The 21,605-nt window shown below is 42.1% G+C and overlaps 1 protein-coding gene across 1 annotated transcript in view; it reads left to right on the top strand.

The window, feature by feature from the left end:
• TTLL5 (tubulin tyrosine ligase like 5) overlaps window positions 1-21,605 on the top strand; it is a 240,415-nt gene that overhangs the window by 32,848 nt on the left and 185,962 nt on the right. The window contains exons 7-9 of the mRNA XM_047080320.1: window positions 1,361-1,443; window positions 9,373-9,442; window positions 9,954-10,038. Coding sequence (XP_046936276.1) covers window positions 1,361-1,443; window positions 9,373-9,442; window positions 9,954-10,038 — 238 coding nt within the window. The remainder of the gene's footprint in view (window positions 1-1,360; window positions 1,444-9,372; window positions 9,443-9,953; window positions 10,039-21,605) is intronic.

Here is a 21,605-nt window from a genome sequence, read left to right as displayed (position 1 = left end):
GATGCTCAACATCACTCATCATCAGGGAAATGCAAATCAAAACCACAAGGAGATGTTGCCTCACACCTGTCAGAATGGCTAGTGTTAAAAAGACAAGAAATAGCAAGTATTGGCAAGGACGTGGAGCAAAGGGAGCCCGTGTGCATGGTTGGTGGGAATGTAAGTTGGTGCAGCTGCTTTGAAAATTGGCGTGGAGGTTCCTGAAAAAATTCAAATAGAAATATCATATGACCCGGCAATTCTATTTCTCAGCATTTACAGGAGAAAATGAAAGCACTAATTCAAAAAGATATATGCACTTCTGTGTTTATTGCTTCATTATTTACAATAGCCAAAATATGGAGGCAACCTAAGTGTCCATCCACAGATGACAGATAAAGATATGCACAATGGAATATTACTCAGGCAAAGAAAGAATGAAATCTTGCCATTCATGACAACATGGATGGACCTAGAGGGTATTGTATTACATGAAATAAATTAGAGAAAGACAAATACCATGTGATTTCACTTATATGTGGGATCTTAAACAAAAAAACAGAAGAAGACTCATCAGTGTGGAGAACAAACTGGTGGCTGCCAGAGGGGAGGTGGGTGGGAAGGGTGGGCGAAACGGGTGTAGGGGATTCACAGGTGCACAGGCTTCCAGTTTTAAAGTAAATAAGTCACAGGGATGAAAAGTACACTGTAGGAATATGGTCAATAATATTGCAATAACTGTGTGTGGTGACAGAGGGTAACTACCCCCATTGTGTTACTTCATTACGTATATAAATGTTGAATCACTATATTGTGTACATAAAAAGGTAAAGGGCACCTTTTAATCACTTGTAAATTATTGTCCTCCTGCGCTGCTTGCACATGGTTTGATTTAAGATGATTTTTTTTTCTTACAAGCTAAGAGAGATCACTTAAGGAAATTAGTCATTTCAGGCGACGTAGTGTTTGACTCATATTGGCACTCTGCAGTGTGAGCTTCTGGACTTGGGTTAATGGAGGCGAGAATCTCAAGATTCGTGAAGGCTGTCTTGTGACAGTGATAAACCAACATCAGATAGTTGCCTTATTTTGCTTTCACTCTCTCATTCAAGAAAGAGGGGAAATGGTGGAAGAAATATGTAATTTTGCTGCCTCCTCCTCCTCCTCCTTTTCCCTCCCCACCCCTGCTCTGTTTTTGTGTGCATTTTTGAAGCTAGTTTAGAAATACAGGTTATTTTAGCTGTGCTGCCCTTCACTTACAAACCTGGAGAATGCTTCGGGTATCTAGTTAACCAGTGTTGAAATTTAAGATGACAAACTCTTGTCCATTCTTTCTCTTTGTTTCTCTCTCTCCCTTTTAATCTCCCAATATTTTGAGCAGATTCATACTCAAAGGACCGGGGACCTTGGATAGTAAAACCAGTGGCCTCTTCTAGGGGGCGGGGCGTCTACCTGATCAACAATGTAAGTATGCAGCAGGTGGCACCCTCTGCTGCTGCTGCTGCTTTTTTTATTTTTATTTTTATTTTTATTTTTATTTTTATTTTTATTTTTATTTATTTATTTATGTTTGTTTGTTTGTTTTTGAGACAGAGAGAGAGCATGAACGGGGGAGGGTCAAAGAGAGAGGGGGACACAGAACCCGAAGCAGGCTCCAGGCTCTGAGCTGTCAGCACAGAGCCTGACACGGGGCTCGAACTCATGGACCGTGAGATCATGACCTGAGCCGAAGTCGGACGCTCCACCGACTGAGCCACCCAGGCACCCCCCCCCTTTTTTTTTTTTAAAGTAAGGTCCATACCCAAACATGGGGCTTGAACTCACAACTACAAGATCGAGAGTCACATGCTCCACCAACTGATCCAGGCAGGTGCCCTGGCACCCTGTCTTCTTATTGGCTTTTCCCTGCTTCACCCTCCTCCTGATATGATTTTTTTTCATTGAGAGTAGGTGTTCCTTTCTGAAATCTGCATTCAGAAGTGTGAGGTGAGGTTGGGTGTGAGTTGGCTACTATTCACCTTACTGTCAGTAACCTCTTCCTGTGCCAACAGTTACCTTATGGCTAAAAAGTCACTTGATCACATGTTGAGGAAGAGCAGCCTTTGGTGTCAGCAGAAAAGAGGTTCCTTTTCTACTTTTAGCATATTGTCATATTAATTCCTCAGCACTAAGCATTCATTGGTAGGACACACATTTGGTTTCTCTTGTGAACAGAACTGTGGGTTCCTGCCCTCAAGGTCATCGAGGAAATTAACCTTGGTGTGGTATGGAATTCTTGACGCTATTTCTGTATCTCCCTCTCTCCTCCTCCTCTGCCTTATCCTCTTCTGTTTTTCAAAAGTCATCAGTATCTTGATTCTTTGCCAAGTCCTCATTCAAAGTTGTTTGTTAAGTTGAGTACATATACAGAGTAAATAAAATGTCAACTCCAGCCTCACTTCCTAGACTTTTTTTTTTTTTAAAGTTTATTTATTTTTGAGAGAGAGAGAGAGAGAGACATAGCATGAGAGCGGGAAGAGGCAGAGAGAGAGGGAGACACACAATCTAAAGCAGGCTCCAGGCTCTGAGCTGTCAGCATAGAGCCCGACGCGGGGCTTGAACTCGCTGTGAGATCATGACGTGAGCCGAAGTCTGATGCTCAATCGACTGAGCCACCCAGGCGCCCCTCACTTCCTAGACTTTTAACGGTAGTTTTTAACCTAATATAGTTGATTTATGTTTCTTTTCTTTACAATGTGTTTAGTTCCCATTTTGATACGCTTCACCCTCGCATCGCCATCTACCCTCCCTTCCACATTCCATTACTAACTACCTTTTATATTTCAGGGTTTATACAATTATGTTATCTTCAATAACTGTGATTCCATTTCTCTGCTTTATCTTTAAGTTGAGTAAAAAACTTAATTAAACTGAGTAGAAACTTCACAGCATTGAATTCTGAAATTTCACCAGCATTTCATTCTGGGTCTTTTCTCATTCTTACTTCTGGACACTTGGTCAACCTTTTAGTCTGGAAACTAGTGTTTTTCTTTGTTTCAGGAGAAATTATCCATTTTTTTATCTTTGTCTCTGCTACTAGACCTCTTTTTTGAGGCATTCTTGGTCTTTCTTTTTTGTCAACTTGTCTCTGATTTTAAATTCTTGATTCTCCCCCATCTTGATCTTTCTGGATCACCAGTTTGAGCTTTATGCATTTTAATGTTCATTTTATCTATTGTATTTATGTATTGGCTATCATAGTTTGTAGACACTTTCATTTTCTGATTTGCCTTTTTGTTTTCTTTAATAACAGCCTGTAGTTGCTTAATGGATTAATGGATACAGTTTGCCGGTTGGCCTTAGTAAGGGTATCAGTTGAAAGTTTTTTAAAAGTTCTCTTCTGTTTTGTGTATTTTCTTGGGATTGCCTTTTCCCCCCCATGCTGTTGGGCTTTCTCAGTTTCAGTGACCTTAGATGTTGAGTTGTATTTGTGAACAAAAGACTAGACTGATTGAAATTGACAGCTGACCTAGGTTTCCCGTACTGTCCTGTAGGAGTAATTCCCTAGTAGTTTCTCCCTGGACAGGAGGCTAACTCAGTTTTGTGCAAGGGCAAACTGTGTTGACTCACAGGCTGGGAGTGGATGGGAGTGAGGAGTGTGTTTCTTTCTGTCCACCCCTGCCAAAATAGAGCAGGCCTTATTCTGAATACAGAGGAAGATTTTGGTGATTTCCCCTCTGGTCAGCACTACCTTTCCTGTCTTTTCCTCTGTGTCTGTTGTAGGGATAGAGTGGCCTCAAATTCCACTCCTCTGTCTCATCTCTCTACCGACACAAGACGTCCTCCCCAGAGTATCATCGTTAGGTTCTATTCTGCAGGCCAAGCTTTGGGTGTTGGAGGAGAGCCACTCACTTAACTAAGAATTAATTACCTGGTTCTTGTTCCTCGGCCCACTCCTGGGCCATGTTTGTTCACTGCCAGCTTGGAATTTCTCAGAGGCTCCTTGAGATCACCCTCACCTCTGTTATTTTCCTTCTTCTGCTCTGTTTTCTCAACCTGATCCCATCTGCTTTCTATCTTTCAGGGTTTCCTTAAACTTTTGGTCTCTTATTGGCTCCTTTAAATGTTTTCTAGCTTTGTTATTATTTCATTCTTTTAAAAACCTCTTCACTGTCCTTCCAGTGGGACTCTGGAAGGGAAGAAAGGGAGTGTGTGTGTGGGGGGCAGGGGGGAGGTCAAGTACTCTGTTTTAAATTCCCCAATTCTCTTTTTACATGGTCTGAGCTATTTCCTACACGCGCAGAAACTAACTTTCTGAGAGGTCTTTCACACTGAAAAGTCCTTAAATTCAGTCTGGACTGAAAACTGAGCAATAACAGCAATAATAGCAGATCTTACGTGCTACAGAAACACAGGATCTGGTTCTGGTACAGCAGCTACTCCAGCCTGAGCCCCAGGCTACAAGTGCCGTTACCTGGCCCCGGGTCACTCTGGAGGCCCTTTTCCCTGGAGTGTCTTGTGACAGAAGGCCCTGGTCACATGCTTTGGATCTCTCTTTTCTTGTTTCTGTTCTGACCTTGGCGCGAAGGCTCCTGTCGGACAGCTTTTCCTTCAGCTCCGCGCCAGGGGCTCCAGTGTTGTTTGAATCTCATAGACGGCACTGGTTTGGGTTTGGGTTTTAGCTGCCAAATGGAATTGCTATTGAAAGTCAACTGTGGTACAAGTTTGCTTTTTATTTTCTTAGACATGAGTCAAAAAGAATAGGATCTATTTCCAGCTCATCTGGGGCTTTTTTTCTTTTGGAATGCTCTTTTGCCCTAGTGATTTGTTATTTTGAAACCAACATCATAAAGGATAGAAAAGTTAAACTTTCCTCAGTGGGGCTGAGAACCCCGTGCCCTGACTCTTCCCTGGATGGAGTCTCCTAAGGAGGGTGACAAGTCTTTAGAGAATGCATTTGGCAGGCTCTCCTTCTCCCTCCCACCTCTCCCTGGGCTGAATCCCTAGAGACCCCCTGCGTAGATCAAAGTACTTGGCAGGACCCTTTGCCTCCCTCCTCCTCCTCAGTGAGGCTTTGGAATGAGTCTGATTCTTTGAGGCATTTGGTGGAGGTGCCAGACAGAAGCCTGGGAAGATGCCAGCAGGCACGGGTTGGGGGGGGGGCTGGCAACATGTGGACATAATGGGAAAATATTCCCATTTCACTCCCCAAACTGGAATTTTATCACCTTTTACTCAGGCCTACAAACCATGTAGTTAATACTCTTCTCTCTCTGCTTATGCACAAGGCCTCACCATCCCCTCTTTTCCATACCTGGATCTTTTCCCATGGAATATGTGACCCATTAGCCAACTGGATGAAGTAACTCTTTCCAAGGCTGCTGCCTGCTTTCCTTTCAGATTTGAGGGGGAGGGGGCCGGAGTGCTCAGGCAGAGAGGGTCTGTGAGCTGAACTGAAGTGAGCGGGTGCGGGACTTGGGGGGTGGGTGGAGTTAGGTGTGAAGGCCAAATAAAAATACCTTTCCCTGTCTTCCCCACTGGAGAGGGGCTCTCACTAAAAATTCCCAATAATAGTCATAACCTTTTGGAAAATATCTGCAAACAGCAACTTTTACCATTACAAGAACAGGATAAAGGATAGAAAAAGCGTTACTTTTATGAAATACCGAAGAGAGAAGTATGAGCTCCTGCAGACGGAAGTTATCTTGGCCAGTCAGCTACCTTCCTCTCTTATGATGTGCTCTATTAACTCTAGAAATACAGCCCAGAGGAGCAGAGCTCTGTTTGCTCCATCTCCCTCCGTGACTAAGTGCCGTATTTTCCCAATTTAGTATACTCAAGTCGAGGAGGGAAAGCGCTGGCATTTTCTGATTAAGGTGTGACTTTGATTATGGAAGTCAGATCATTCTTCTTTGTCATTCTTGCCTCACACATTATCTCATATTAATGTTTTCTTTGAGATTTTGAAGTAGCAGGGGAGTATTTGGTTTACTCTATTTACTCTGTGAATATAATTCTGTATAGCTCTCTTGTTTCTATTTGTTTATATGTTGTTATCTTAAGTGCTCTCTTACTTTTTTCTTCATTGTTCAAGAAATATTTAGGGAGTCCTTGCTGTGTGCCAGGTGCTGCCGCTCCTTAAAACCTTTTGAGGAGTAGGGATTATCTCTTAATGCTAACACTGATACTAAGCTAACGTATCTTCGTTATAACTCGGTGCACGGCTCTGAGCGGAAGGGCGTGTGGAGTGCTATGATGATGATGCAGGCTGTTGGGTTGTGGAACTTCGTAGAACCCTAGAGGCTCTACAGAGTTTGCACTAAGAGTAATAACTGATATTTCTTGAGCATTTAATGTGTGCCTACCCCTGTACCTTCCAAATATAGACTCAGGTAGTCTTTAGAAGAACCCCATGAGGTAGTTACTGTTATTTCCTTGGTAAGTGGTAGAGTCAAGATTATAATTCAGGTCTAGCTGATTCCAGAGCATAACACTCTTAACCACTGTACCACTCTACCTTACAACAACTTAACAGATACCATGAGATTTAGTCTTAAAGTCCATTTAGAAAAATGGATGTATTTCCAACTTTCCCAACACTTTAGATCTTGCCTTAGGATACTTTGGAGCTTGGACTTGAACTCATTTGAAATGAGTCAGTTGGGGATGGATGAAAAGGAAACAGGCTTGAAAATATCAAAAGGCTTTCGTTAGTTGCTTCTTAGCAACTCGTGTAATGTATGTAACACTACAAAAAAAACTATACCCAGACCCTTCTCTTCTTCGTTGAGGTTACAGTTGAATTCCTGGTGCAGGTAGAGATGAGAGGTTCAGACCATTGAACAAATAGTAAAGTTACCTAAATAATGTGTGAGATTATGTTATGCATAATCCAGGGGACAAATGTGTATGACGAGGGAGAGAAGAGAGGAAATGGGCAAGGACAGTAGATGTGTTACGGAATGAAGACGATTACCAGTGTAGTCTCTGGTTCAGAGGAAAATTGGGTGGTCGATATCTGTTGCAACCTGTAGGTGTTACTCAGTGGGAAGAGGTCTGCAACTTTATTTTAGGTTTGGAACAGACTTGAGGCTTGCTCCTTGGTGCTATGATTCATCAGTTCTTACGCACTAACTCGACTCCAAATGGAGATAGCACTTGTGAGAAAGTGATCACGAAAAGTAAGGGAGTCTGGAAATGGTGTGGGTGCTCAAGTCCATGAGTATGAATCAGCAGTGATTGTTGCCATGTCCGTGTGATGCAGGGAGATGGGTTGTGAAAGTTGTGTTCTGAGTGTGGGACAGCAACAGTGGGAAATGAGAGGGGAGTCTCTTTCTCTTGACCCTGGGGTTGCTCATCGTGTTTGATGTTACGGGCCACAAAATTATCCTTATTTTATGTAGTATTTGGGGGTAGCAAATGCACTGCTATAAAGACAGTCTTTTGAAATTGGGGGACAGTATTATAGGTCAGGACTTTGGGAAAAGATGTGAATAGTACCTAAGAGTTAAGCCTCCGAGGCAGACTGCCTGAGTTCAAATGCTGCTCTGTCACTATGTGACATCTGTAATATTTAGATGGTGATATACCTGCCTCGTAGGGTTGGGGGAGGATTAAGTGAAATAATACTTGTGAAAAACTAGAACAGCACTAGACACACAGCAAATGTTCATTCAGTGCATTTGTTAAGTTTTATTTTTTTCTGCAAATTTTAATTGTTACTTCTGTTGCCACTACCGTAGCTGTTATCATTACAGTTATTACTATAGCCACTTCCCTTTTGGACTCCTTTTGTCCTGGATAGATTGTGGTGGCTTCCAGCTCGTTTTTCTGCCTTAATATAATCCCACACAGAGTTGTGCTATTCCCTATATTTTAACCTTACTATTTACTTAATCAAGAATCCATAATAATTTCCTGCTTCCCACCATGTTCAGGCCAACTTAACCCTTGTTGGGGGTTCGAATCCCTTTGCCAGCGGGGTCTCCTAATATTCTAACCATACCTTTTCATTATTCCCCAGGTCTGTCTTTTAGCCCCAGGTCAGTGAATCTGTCTCCTCTCCTTTCTCCTGAGCTTTGTGCCTGCCATCTTTCCACGGCAGCTTCCTTTCCTTTCTACCATGTGCTCAATAGCTTTCAACACTCACTTCTGCACCTACTCTTCCAGGAAAGGCCTTCCCTGACTGATCATCCCACTAACTCGTCTGCACTTCTGTTTTGCAGTCTCATGTCTTGTGCTTGCAGATATGCTGCTTTGTGTTCTTTCAAATTATATATTTTGGGGCTCCTGGGTGGCTCAGTTGGTTGAGCGTCCGACCTTGGCCCAGGTCATGATCTTGTAGATCGTGAGTTTGAGTCCCACATTGGGCTCACTGCTGTTAGCGCAGAGCCTGCTTCTGATCCTGTTTCCCTCTCTCTGCCCTTCCCTTGTTTGCATTCTCTCACAAATAAACAAACATTAAAAAAAAAACAACTCTATATTTTGCTGTCCCTTTACCTAAATATTAAACTCTTCAGAAGTAGGGATTAGGCTCTGAGGGCAGAGATTGTGTTTTGTTCATCACTGTATCCTAAGTACCTTATACAGTACCCAAATACTCATGATTATTTGTTGTAGAAACAACTCTTTTTTCATGGAAAAACTCTTTAAAAGGGCTAGTTCAGTCTTGATACGTAGTGGCATAGGACGTACAACTGATGAGTCTGTGAAACATCCATCCCATTTCCCAAATGCCAGGATCCATTGTGGAAAGATCTATAAGTTTTCTAAGCAACTTAATGAAAGTCTTCACTTAAGAATAATGGTAGTATTTAGGGGCGCCTGGGTGGCTCCGTCGGTTAAGCATCCGACTTTGGCTCAGGTCATGATCTCACGGTCTGAGAGTTCAAGCCCCGCATCGGGCTCTGTGCTGATGGCTCGGAGCCTGGAGCCTGCTTCAGATTCTGTGTCTCCCTCTCTCTCTGCCCCTCCCCCATTCATGCTCTGTCTCGCTCTGTCTCAAAAATAAACATTTAAAAAAAAAAAAAAGAATAATGGTAGTATTTTAAAATTTCCATCATCCTTTACACTTGGGAGAAAACACATTTTTATTTATTTTTTAAGTAGCTTTTATTGTCTTGGCATGTAACTATTTAATATCATGTATATAAATCTTTAAAGCTGTTATGGCTCTATTTATTATGTGACAAGTGCTGTGTAAATTTATTTTTCACCCCTACTGTAATTGGATATCCGTAGTGTTTCTAAGTGTTATGTGGCCAGTTGAATATAGAGGTAGCTTGTAGGAAAACTTGTCTTAGAGTTTTAGTTTGCCATTTTATCATTTCTAAAAGGTCAAGAACTCTGCTCCCTTATTGTAAATTAGGATTCCTTTGCATTTCTGTCCTTTTATTCTTTGTCTTTACTCCATAGCCGAACCAGATTTCCCTGGAAGAGAACATCCTGGTCTCCCGTTACATTAACAACCCCCTGCTTATAGATGGTGAGTTGAGATTAGGCTGTTCGCTGGACTGGGCTAGATCTTGCTAATTTTAAAACATATTTTCACAGTCTTCTCTAGTAAGCCTTTATGAAGCTAGTGTGAAGTTCTTGGCAGCTGTGGCCCCAGAGATGAGGCTGGTGCCTTCTGTACCTTGTGGGATTATTTTGACAATGAAATAGAAATGAATAGAAAAGCAAATGCTTTATAGCACATATATGTGAAGACTGTGTGGTATGTGTATGTAAGCTCTCTTTCACATTTTATGTGTGTGTATATACATATATATATACACACATACATATATACACACATATATATATATACACACACATATATATATGAAATATGTAATTATTCTCAGAAGACAAGGTGTGCTGCAGGTAGGGTATGTTTTGTTGGGTTGAGGAAGATTATTCTTTCTTCCATATTTCTTTGTTACGTTGTCTTGTTCGTCTTACAACAGAAAACAAATGACCTGCATTTTTCCTGTGAACCCCAATTTTTTTTCTAGATTTCAAGTTTGATGTGCGCCTCTATGTGCTTGTGACTTCCTACGATCCCCTTGTCATCTATCTCTATGAGGAAGGGCTGGCTAGGTAAGAGACTTTTGGGGGAGGAGGGGTGTTTATCAGAGTGAATCCATTAAAGAGTGTGTTAAGATCAGGCTGTTTCTTTCTTTTGTGTTCAACTCAGAAAAATAGAGTGTACCCAGATGGATTTCAGATTACAGAAAATCAGTCGTGTTACTTTAAGCTGCACTTGTACATCCGCAGGTGGGAATAACCATCTGTATGTAAACACACACCTTTGCCAGCCGGGCTGTAGGATCACATTGTACATTTTCATGCAGTGGCAATTGTTATGGTGACCCTGGGGCATTAAGATAATTTGTCATTGTTCTTTACAACTCAACCAGAAAAAAAAAATCCCACATTTATTACCTGTTACATACCAAACATTCACTTCAATGCTCACAACAGCCTTACAGTTGATGCAGTTTTGCAGTTGGGACAAGGGAACTTGGTCACTTTTTGGAGCGCTTCCAGCCAGATGGTGGTGGAGTGGGATTTGAACTCATGGATCTGACTCCAGAGCTCATGGCCTGAGCTGTTTCATGCCTCTTGTATTTTGGGGGCATTAGCTGCACCCCTCCCCCCCCCCCAGCAAGTAATATGCTTCACAGTGATTGTTTATACATTATTTTGTTTCTCTTGAGGTACTTTTTAGGTTTTAAGGTAATGTGACTTACTTACAAAATTGAGTTCAAGTTGTAATAATCTGAAAAATTTCCCCCACAGCCACAGAATTTTACAAGTAATAATATTTTCATAGGCCCTTTACATTGTTTAAAATAAATACATAACTTTGCTGTGCTTGTGTTCCTTTCCCCCACAAAACTAGCATTTGCACCGTATAATATATATTTACTAGCTCGCTTACCGTGAAGTTCCTTTTATGTGAGGGGCCTTGTAGGGCACAGCAGTTCGGGGGGGGTGCTTTGTACCCACGGTCAGCCATAACAAGCTAAAAAGCATGGCCTGTGTGTGTTTGTGTATTTTAGAAAATGCACTTGGAAGATGGGAAATCTCATGGTGTAAAAGAAGGCTACCTATTTAAGTTTAGTTACTTTGACACATGCTATTGTACTCTGGGAACTGTTATTTTAGAATACTTTTTTAATTACTTCATGTACCTAAATTCTTTGGTGCATCCTATGACTAGAATCGGAGGGTGAGCTCGGTTAACCAGCTTGTAGCTGGCTGAGCCGTGCCTTCCTCTCACCTCTAGGTGGCAGCGACAGCATTCATAAATATTGTCCTCTTCTAAGTTAAGATGTCTGAGTTGGAGCCTGAGGAACACTGGAGGCTACTGAAGCTCCATGGTTCTGGACTCCTGTTCCTCGAGTATCGAATATCGAGGAGGGGGACACTAACATTTCTCAGTTTTTAGGTAAAGGACTGAACCACCATCTGAGTGCCAACTGACTCCTAGCTCTGATCAGATTTTCACAGGCGGGAAGTTTTCTGTGGTGTTTAGAGGCACGTGTGTTCTCCTACTTTGAAGCACGGGTTTAAAAGCTGAGTCCCCATCCTCTCTAGATTAAAAAGAAGGGAAGATATACCCTTACTTCTGCTCAGGTGAGCAAGGTGCTGAGGGTTTTCCATTTTGTAAGTTAAGATGATCTGAGCTGTCCTTGTGTAGCGTGAGCGTCTCCACTCCCTTCCCTCCCTCTGTCGTCACCCCATCGTGCCTCTTGTGCCCTTCTCAGGGGCTCATTACGTTCTGCCACAATTTGAACTTCTTGAGTAGGGAAAAGACCTCAAGGTATACCCACTGTTTCTCAAGGATATCATACCAGCATGTTTGGCATATTGCTCCCAAGACATTGCATTCACAGTATTTTTTTCTATTTATTTTTATTTTTGAGGAGAGAGAGAGAGAGAGAGACATGGAACACGAGTGGGGGGAGGGGCAGACAGAGAGGGAGACAAAGAATCCAAAGCAGGCTCCAGGCTCTGAGGTGTCAGCACAGAGCCCGATGCGGGGCTCGAACCCATGGAACGCGAGATCATGACCTGAGCCAAAGTCAGATGCTCAACCAACTGAGCCACTCAGGCGCCCCACATTCACCGTATTAATAGCCCTTTCTATTGGTAAAATTTGGCATAGCTTTAAGGCCTCAGTGGCTCAGATATGAAATGAGAGCAATACCAATGTTTATTATAGAATTTACTACTGATATGCCAGTGCTTTGGCTACTGGGTGTGTGTTGGAAGTCAGAATCCACTGAATCGAATAACTGTCTTCTCTTGCCTCCAGCAGGAACTGAGTGCATGTATGTGTGGGTGTGTGTGTACTGTCTTTTAATGGATGCTTTTTTTTCCCCCCAGAATAATTTAGAAGACAGCTTTTTAAAAACTTAGTCCGAATTGAAGCAAATAATAGGACTTTTGAGGACTTTGTCACAGTTAAGCTAAAAGCATTGGTGAATATAAAAGCTTGACCCAAGGACAGTGCAGTATGTCAGGCTCTTAGCAAGTCTTGCCAGGCTACGTTGCTCTGCACCATAACTTCCAGGTGCCCAGGTTCCTGTATCTTTTTTAAAAAAATTTTTTAAATGTTTATTATTTTGAGAGAGAGAGAGAGACAGTGTGAGCAGGGGAGGGGCAGAGAGAGGGAGACGCAGAATCCGAAGCAGGCTCCAGGCTCTGAGCTGTCAGCACAGAGCCCAACGCGAGGCTCGAACTCCCGGACCGGAGATCATGACCTGAGCCGAGGCTGGACGCTTAACCGTGAGCCCCCCGGGCGCCCCTCAGGTTCCTGTGTCTTAACTCACTGTGTATCTTGGCTTTCATCTACTTTTTAATCCTCAGAATCCGCTCAACTGTGTCACCACATCCAGCAATAGTCTGTAGCTTCTCTGGATCTGCAGCCTCTAGTAATTTTGAGTCATGTGTGTTTTATGTAGATGTTACTGAAGATAAGCAGTTTGGGATGAGATCACTAGGCCATTTTACTTCGAGGCTCAACAAGGAAAACCGTAATTTTTCCTAAAGAGACAGCCCGGGCAGCAGATATAATTGGCTTCCTCGCTAGAAAAGAAGGGTCTTATCCCGTAACACTTGTTTTGGGCCTCGAATTAATGCTTAGGCGACATAAAGATTAAATTCATTTCACAAGACTGTTTTGTGAAGTAAATATTTTGTGTTAATTCTTGACCTTTTTAAACTTAAGAAAAAAGACCAGAAATAGTTTCTTTTTAGAGTCATAATTTCCAGGTGTCCTTGTTGTTGTTTTATTAACACAGGAAAACTGTCATTATTTTCTTACACCTGGGCAAAATATTGAGATGTTTAGAAAAAAATTGTAGTTGGGCCCAGCATTTTGCCCCAAAAGGTCCACCCTACTTTTGAGTTTGACGAGTATGTTCTTGCTTTGCACCAGCAGGGGACACTCAGTTTCCAGAGAGGGGCTCCATTCTCTACCAAAATGGTGTAGATTCTCTTTCTTGTCAGAGGTGGAATCCAAAAAGACTTTGTCCTGGATTTTACAGTTTTCCGTGGATCCAGTATGTGGTCTAAACGATCTGACAAGGCCCTTTTTGAGCCGGAGCTAATAGCCAAATTTTCACTGAAGCAGGAAAAATAAAAAGTTAAAAGAAATTAGAGCAGAATGGACTTGAAAAGCAAATACGCTGTCAGAGACCCAAAGATAGGTAGCACTCGCCACGTGGGGAAGTGAAGGTGCCCAGCCAGGGACCGGAGACTCCCATCCTCACTGGAGGTGGGGGGAGAGGTCCCTGAGCAGGCCCCACTCAGGATCTGCCTTTTCTCTGCCTCGGTCGTGTTATTCAGTGGAAATTCAGAAAAGACCCCAAAAGCATTAGTAATGCCTTTGCCTTCCTCCCCACCCCCAGTTCCTTCTTCAGTAGCCTTCCTTGCTAATTAACACTGGCTCCGCAGGGATATTTACCTTTTCTCTGCTGGATTCCTGCGGTTTTGAAAGAATTCAGGTACTTGCTGGTTGCCAAGGAATTCAGATTACCTCACAGGCTGCACACTGTCCAGAATCTCTGCCACAGCAGCGAGGGGGGTTGGGGGGGGTGTAGAGACAGCAACAAGGGGAAGAAAACCCTCTCCAGTGCTCATTGTCACCCTCCCTGGCAGGCCCTTGCTGTTTGTGAAGTTTGAGTCATTTCTGGCTCTGAAGACAGGGGATCAGGCTGGTAATCCCCTCCCAGACGGCTCTGTGGGGCGCTGCCCAGTCACTGCCCCACTTTGGCAGTCTCTCTCTCGGCTGCAGCTGGTTGACAGCAGATCAGAGAGCTCTCGGGCCTCTTGTTCTCTTCCATAAGATTTTTCTGGGTCAGGCCAGGATGAAACCCAGTGGCTCCTGGCAAGGCTGCCTGAGGTGCTGTCTCTTCGTCCTCCAGGCCTCTCTGGCTCGGAATGGCTACACCTGCTGAAAGATAACTCCTGTGCCACAGCCAGGATCTCCTCAGGGCCGGCCTCCTCTTTCCCTTGTGCATTTGGACTGAATGTGTGTTAGATTATGTGACTGTCAGAGGGGAGGGACCAAGTGTCCTACATCCAGATTAGCCATGACTCTGGCTATGGTGCAGTATCTTTGAAGAACAAAACAGTTTTTGAATGGAGGAGGAGAGTTTAGAGGATTCCACGAATTCTGTGCTTTCCTTCCTGCTTTGCTTCCATACTGGTGAAGTTCCTGGGACAAGCAGCTCAGGTGCAGCTTCATTTCATGTTATCCAGTACCTTCTATGTGTCTAACACGGGAACCCTGCCTTCACGCAGACATTCGAGTTTTAGACAGGTTGTTACCATTGTCTCCATTCTCACTGAGAAGCATTAGAAGTGTGGCTTCTGACTTAAGAATTCATTGTCAGAATAAAGTTAATCTACATATGTTTCAGTGTGGTTAAAAAAAAAAAAAGCATATGCTTCTCTCTTCATCGGTAGGCTATAAAATAGTACCCAGAATTTCAGATTTGGCGAAGAAGTAGAGGCTCCCCATCCCCCCCCACTTTTTTTTTTTTTTCTGTCATTAGAGCTTTTTATAAATCTTGATTTCATTAAGAGGGAAGTTCAAGACTCAGTGCATCATGTAGATTTCAGTATGTGTTAGGAGCAGTATTTGCAAACTTGGTCCTGGGGTGGCTAGTAGGGAATTACCTCTTTAAGATTGTGGCTAATAAAGAATTTGTGTTGAAGCTTTCTGACCTCAACAGGCTGAAATTTGATATGTGAAGGTCTAAATCAGGTCACAAACCTAAAGGCTCACAAGGACATTCACTGAAAAAGTTGCTCTGGTGGAAGCTGGAGATCACATGTGCCACTTAAGGGCATTTACTATTCAGTGCCTGCAACTCGTTGATATGTGGTGGTGCTGTGGTCTGAATGTTTGTATCCCCCCCCCCCATTCATATGTTGAAATCCCACCCCGCCCCCCCCCCCCCCACCCAAGGTGATGGTATTAGGAGGTTAGGTCCTTGGGAGGTGATTATGTCATGAAGGTGAAGCCCTCATGAATGTGATTAGTGCCCTTTTATAAAAGAGGGCACAGAGAGTTTCCTGGCTCCTTTCACCATGTGAGCACACAGCCGGAAGCTGCAGTCTGTCTGCCTGTATCTTGATCTTGGACTTCCCAGCCTCCAGAACGGTCAGAAATCTATTTCTGTTGCTTATAAGCTACCCAGTTTATGGCATTTTGTTACAGCGGCCCAAATAGACTCAGACAAGGTGGTATTCCAGATCTTTTGGTTTTTTAAGGTTGGCTGAAAATCTAGGTTTTTACTGAGAAACTTACTTCTGTTTTAATTTTAAAACCATTTCAGACTTCTAGAAAAGCTATAAAAATAGCCCAGAGTTACCTTTTGCCTTTCATGGAGAGACCCCATTCAGGTTTGGCCAGTTATCCTAATAATGTTCTCTATAACAAAAGGATCGGATCCAAGATCACATGTTATATTTAGTTGTCATGTCTCTTTAGTCTTCTTTAGTGTGGAACAGTTCCCATAGTCTTCCCATGACTTTTATAACCTTTGCATTTGTGAAGATTACAGGCCAGTCATATTTTAGAATGTCCCTCAGTTGAGTTTACTTGATATTTTTTTCATGCTTAGACCCAGGTTCATTATTTTTGGCCAGAATAGCACAGAAGTGATGCTGTGTTGTCATTGCATTATATCTGATGGCCCATGATAACTATTTAGTGTTTTTTTTTAATTAAAAAATTTTTTTAATGTTTATTTTTGAGAGAGAGACAGAGAGATAGAGAGACAGAGAGACAGAGAGACAGAGCACAAGCCAGGGGAGGGGCAGAGAAAGAGGGAGAGACAGAATCCCAAGCAGGCTCCAGGCTCTGAGCTGTCAGCACAGAGCCTGATGTGGGGCTCAAACTCATGGACCGTGAGATCATGGTCTGAGTCCGACGTTTCACCAACTGAGCCACCCAGGTACCCCTATTTAGTGGTGTTTGACCACTTGATTAAGGGGGTATCTGCCAGATTTCTCCACTATAAAGTTACTTTGTTTTTCCCTGTGTAATTAATAAGTATCTTAAGAGGAGATACTTTGAGACCATGTAGAGTCTCATTCCACATCTAGTTTTTACCCAGTGATTTTATTTTTTTATTTTTTAATTTTTTAATTTATTTTTTAATTTACATTCAAGTTAGCATATAGTGCAACAGTGATTTCAGTAGATTCCTTAATGCCCCTCACCCAGTTAGCCGATCCCCCCTCCCACAATCCCTCCAGTAACCCTGTTTGTTCTCCATATTTATGAGTCTCTTCTGTTTTGTCCCCCTCCCTGTTTTTATATTATTTTTGTTTCCCTTCCTTTATGTTCATCTGTTTTGTCTCTTAAAGTCCTCATATGAGTGAAGTCATATGATTTTTGTCTTTCTCTGACTAATTTCACTTAGCATAATACCCTCTAGTTCCATCCACGTAGTTGTAAATGGCAAAATTTCATTCTTTTTGATTGCCGAGTAATAACTCCATTTTATACACACACACACATACACACACACACACACACACACACACACACACACACACACATATACCACATCTTCTTTATCCATTCATCCGTCGATGGACATTTGGGCTCTTTCCATACTTTGGCTATTGTCGATAATACTGCTGTAAACATTGGGGTGCATGTGTCCCTTCGAAACAACATTCCTGTATCCCTTGAATAAATGCCTAATAGTGCCGTTGGTGGATGTAGGGTGGTTCTATTTTTAATTTTTTGAGGAACCTCCATACTGTTTTCCAGAGTGGCTACACCAGTTTGTATTCCCACCAGCAGTGCAAAAGAGATCCTCTGTCTCCCTATCCTCGCCAACATCTGTTGTTGCCTGAGTTGTTAATGTTAGCCATTCTGACAGGTGTGAAGTGGTATCTCATTGTGGTTTTGATTTGTGTTTCCCTGATGATGAGTGATGTGGAGCATTTTTTCAAGTGTCAGTTGGCCATCTGGATGTCTTCTTTGAAGAAGTGTCTATTCATGTCTTTTGCCCATTTCTTCACTGGATTATTTGTTTTTTGGGTGTTGAGTTTGATAAGTTCTTTATAGATTTCGGATACTAACCTTTTATCTGATATGTTGTTTGCAAATATCTTCTCCCATTCCATTGGTTGTCTTTTAGTTTTGCTGATTGTTTCCTCCGCTGTGCAGAAGCTTTTTATTTTGATGAGGTCCCAGTACATTTTTGCTTTTGTTTCCCTTGTCTCTGGAGACGTGTTGAGTAAGAAGTTGCTGTGGCCAAGGTCAAAGAGGTTTTTGCCTGCTTTCTCCTTGAGGATTTCGATGGCTTCCTGTTTCACGTTTAGGTCTTTCATCCATTTTCAGTTTATTTTTGTGTATGGTGTCAGAAAGTGGTCCAGGTTCATTCTTCTGCATGTTGCTGTCCAGTTTTCCCAGCACCACTTGCTGAAGAGACTGTCTTTATTCCATTGGATATTCTTTCCTGCTTTGTCAAAGATTAGTTGGCCATACGTTTGTGGGTCCATTTCTGGATTCTATATTCTGTTCCATTGATCTGAGTGTCTATTTTTTACCCAGTGATTTTAATATCCATTGATGTTTCTTGCCTGAATTATTACTATGACAGTTGTTAAATGATGATTTTCTAATTCCATCATTCCTTTTTTCTTTTATTATTTGGCATTTTGCTCCAAGGCAGAGCTGTCTCTTCTTCCCATTTATTTATTCATTTATTTATTTATACCAGTAAGGATTCCTATTTTACTTAATGGGTTATGATGCTTTGCTGTCAGGATTTATTTTAATGTCATAGTGTCTCAGATTTGGCCAACAGGAGCCCCTGTAAGCTGGCTTTTGTGTCCTGTCATTTCTTTGGGCACCAGATGTTTCAGGCTCATCTTGTTCTTTCTCTGTCCCAGCTCTGGAATCAACCATTTTCTCCAAGGGGCATTGATTGCTTTTAATGGAGAAGAGTATTTAGGAATCAAGATGTGAGAGCTAGATAAGCTCATTGCTCTGGGGTGTCTCTGCTCCAGGTCCTTGAAATGGGCAGACCTCAGAAATCTATGTTTGTTATGTGTTCATGTACACATATGCACACTGACATCCATATTTACTTTCGTAAAATGTTTCCATACATTGAAAAGCAAGAATTTATACTAATACCTCCCAATTCTTCAAAACTACAGGGTTCATTCTAGTTTTTCCCTTTCCTTGTTTTTAGTCTCTCTTCTCCAACAGTGAGAAATCTGACTCCCATTATCTCTAACATATTTATATACTCAGTTCCCTTTTGTGTAGCCAATCTCTCAACCACCTCGGCCACCGCCCCCCTCAGATGCCCTCCTTGTGTGGATTTTTACCCCTGTGAGGCCACCACGCTACACGGATAACCTTGTACTGCCTGTGGGCTGCCTTCCTATCCTGTCCATCTTCCTTATGTAAGCGCTGGCTGCAGGAAGGAAGGTCTGAGTTTTAAATGTTGGCCAAGTCATTCAAGTTTTTTTTTTTTAAGTTTGTGGGTTAATCAGAACTTGATTAGTAGGCCAGTGGGACCTTTGGTCTAGACGATACGAAGGAAATGTTGGAAGATGGTGACCACAGATGGAAGTGGTCTGTTTAATAGGGACTTTGGTGAGAAGCGTGGTATCTTCCTGGCTTAGCAGGAAAGATGAGCACACACACCTACCTGGTCTTCCATGTTCTCCATCAGGCTAAGGAAATAGTGTAGTTTTTGGCTCTTTTGATAACTTTCCATTGAGCTTAAGTTTTTTTGTTTTTCTCTAATTCTTGCTTCTTACGCTCTTTAGAGACCCACTCCGTGACACTAATAATCTTGTCCTTGCTGGAGTTGAGAATATAAATTCCTCAGTGAGAAGGATGATTAGGAGGAAGAAAACTTACTTTTTAGAGATGCAGTTCTATTGAAAAAAAGGGCGTAAAAGTGACAGATGTGTGGAATACCAGGTGACTCAACCGCCAGGCTTTTGCCAGGCTTTTCTTGTTGACCAGGTTAGATCAGATACTCTTATTGAGAAGAGATGAAAACCCTCTTTCTCTGAAGCAGAACCCTTTCCCTCCCTCTCAATCATTATTCTTCTAGGGGAGAGGATGGCAGGAGGTATGTCACTGTGAGGTAATGTCTGGATGAGGCAGGCAGCCTCTGTGGGGCCGCGTGGGTCCTCTGTGCATTTCAGAAGGATTCAGAGAATGATGGTCTCCTGCTTGATTGGAGAATGTCTACAGAAGCAAGATTGGAATACACAGGCAAGGTTTACTCATCATGGAGTGGCATGGTTAGAAGTTAGGTGATAACTAGTGGAAGTTTCTGAAAAAAATCACAGGTCCTTCTCACACACAGATAGAGTGGTCATCAAGCCCTTGCCCCTTAGCCGTACATGCCTGGTCAACATTTTCTCTTTGTCCACATCCTTCTTCCTGTCCTCATGTTTGTTTATTTTAATTTTGGGTTTTTGGCGGGGGTTGTTTTTCACTTCTCTTTCTTTGGCTTTTATATATTTCTAGTACAGGGAATTAGGAAGAGATAGTGGGTGGGTGAGAAGAAATAGAGAAGAGGAAAATTTTTAAATGCTGCCCTTTAATGTGGTAAAAATTCATGTTGACTTCATAGTCTGAGTAAGCATATGTAAATAATTTGTAAATCATATGAAAATAAACTTGTGGCCGTCCAGGATTTTTTTTCACACACTTGGATATGCCTCTTGGGAAAACCACTTTAGTGAGGGGTGATATGGTTATAGTGGTATGTAAACAGGGGTTGATATTTACCATAACCATTCGACTCGAGTGTCCTTTTGTTGATGTTGAGCATCACTGGAAAGTTTTCTTTTTCCCTGGTTACTTCCTTCAGAGGCACGTATATTTTATACTTTGGTCTTCTTTTGACAGTAGTCCAGGATATCAAATTGCTGCTCTGTTTTCAGTGGGTTCCATGTTTAATCCCTCTGTCTTTTGCCTTCATTCCAAATTCAGGAATTAGTCTCCTACGCTATGCTCATAGTTATGTTGTCCTGCAGACCTAGGTTTTGTGTGCTGTTAATGTTGCCATTATTGTTTTCCTAAAATGAACTTTATAGGTCAGTTCTGTTATTTCTACAGACGTGTATTTTAAATCTACCATTCTGCTGTCATTTTATTCTTTTTGCTTAATAGTTTCCATAGAATGCTATGGTGCCAGCACCGTATAGGCACCCCATAGGTGTCTTGACCAGCAAATGCTCTGTCATCCGCAGCGTCGTGTACACAATTTCCCAGGCATGGGTAACTCTGTTTTCGTTTTTCATCCTTCCTGTTTGTCTAAGGTTCTATCAGAGAAACAGCATCTTGTGGTTAAGAACATGTGTTGTGGAGTCAGTGTGATGGGGGGGGGGTTGGAATTTATGTATTTATTAAAGTTGTTTTCTTTGAACTTAACATTACGTATGGAAATGCAACACATTATTACAACAGCCAGATTTGCAAACAGCAATATTGTGGGTGAGAAAATAATTCAATTTAGGGAGAAATGATTGTTTCAACATTTAACCAGATGTATAAGAGACAACAACATTGTGACTAAGGGCATGCGTTTTGAATTGGACAGCCTTGATTTTGTTACTGGCCATGCTGTTTCCTTTTTTTTTTTTTTTTTAAGTTTTAATTTAAATTCCGGTTAATTAACGTAGAGTGTATTATTAGTTCCAGGTGGACAATATAGTGATTCAACACTTCCATAATCACCTGGTGCTCATCACAAGTGCACTCCTTAATCTCTCTCTCTCTCTCTCTCTTTTTTCCCCTTACCTGTACAGAAGCCTTTTGTTTTGATGAAGTCCCACTAGTTTATTTTTGCTTTTGTTTCCCTTGCCTCAGGAGATGTATCTAGAAGTTGCTATGGCTGATGTCAAAGAAGTTACTGCCTGTGTTCTCTTCTAGGATTTTGATGGTTTCGGGTTTCACATTTAGGTCTTTCATCCATTTTGAATTTATTTTTTGTGTATGGTGTAAGGAGGTGGTCCTGTTTCATTCACCATGTTGCCGTCCAGTTTTCCCAAACACCGTTTGTTTAAGAGACTTATTTCCATTGGATATTCTTTCCTGCTTTGTCAAAGATGAGTTGACCGTGCTTTGTGGGTTCATTTCTGGGTCTTGT

The sequence above is a fragment of the Lynx rufus genome, unplaced genomic scaffold (assembly GCF_022079265.1).
Source record: "Lynx rufus isolate CCGP_SWC_20201006 ecotype Redwood Valley unplaced genomic scaffold, mLynRuf1.p SCAF_17, whole genome shotgun sequence".
NCBI classification, from domain to species: domain Eukaryota; kingdom Metazoa; phylum Chordata; class Mammalia; order Carnivora; family Felidae; genus Lynx; species Lynx rufus.
The sequence above is the reverse complement of the archived record's forward strand: the minus strand, read 5'-3'. Positions and strand labels throughout refer to the sequence as shown.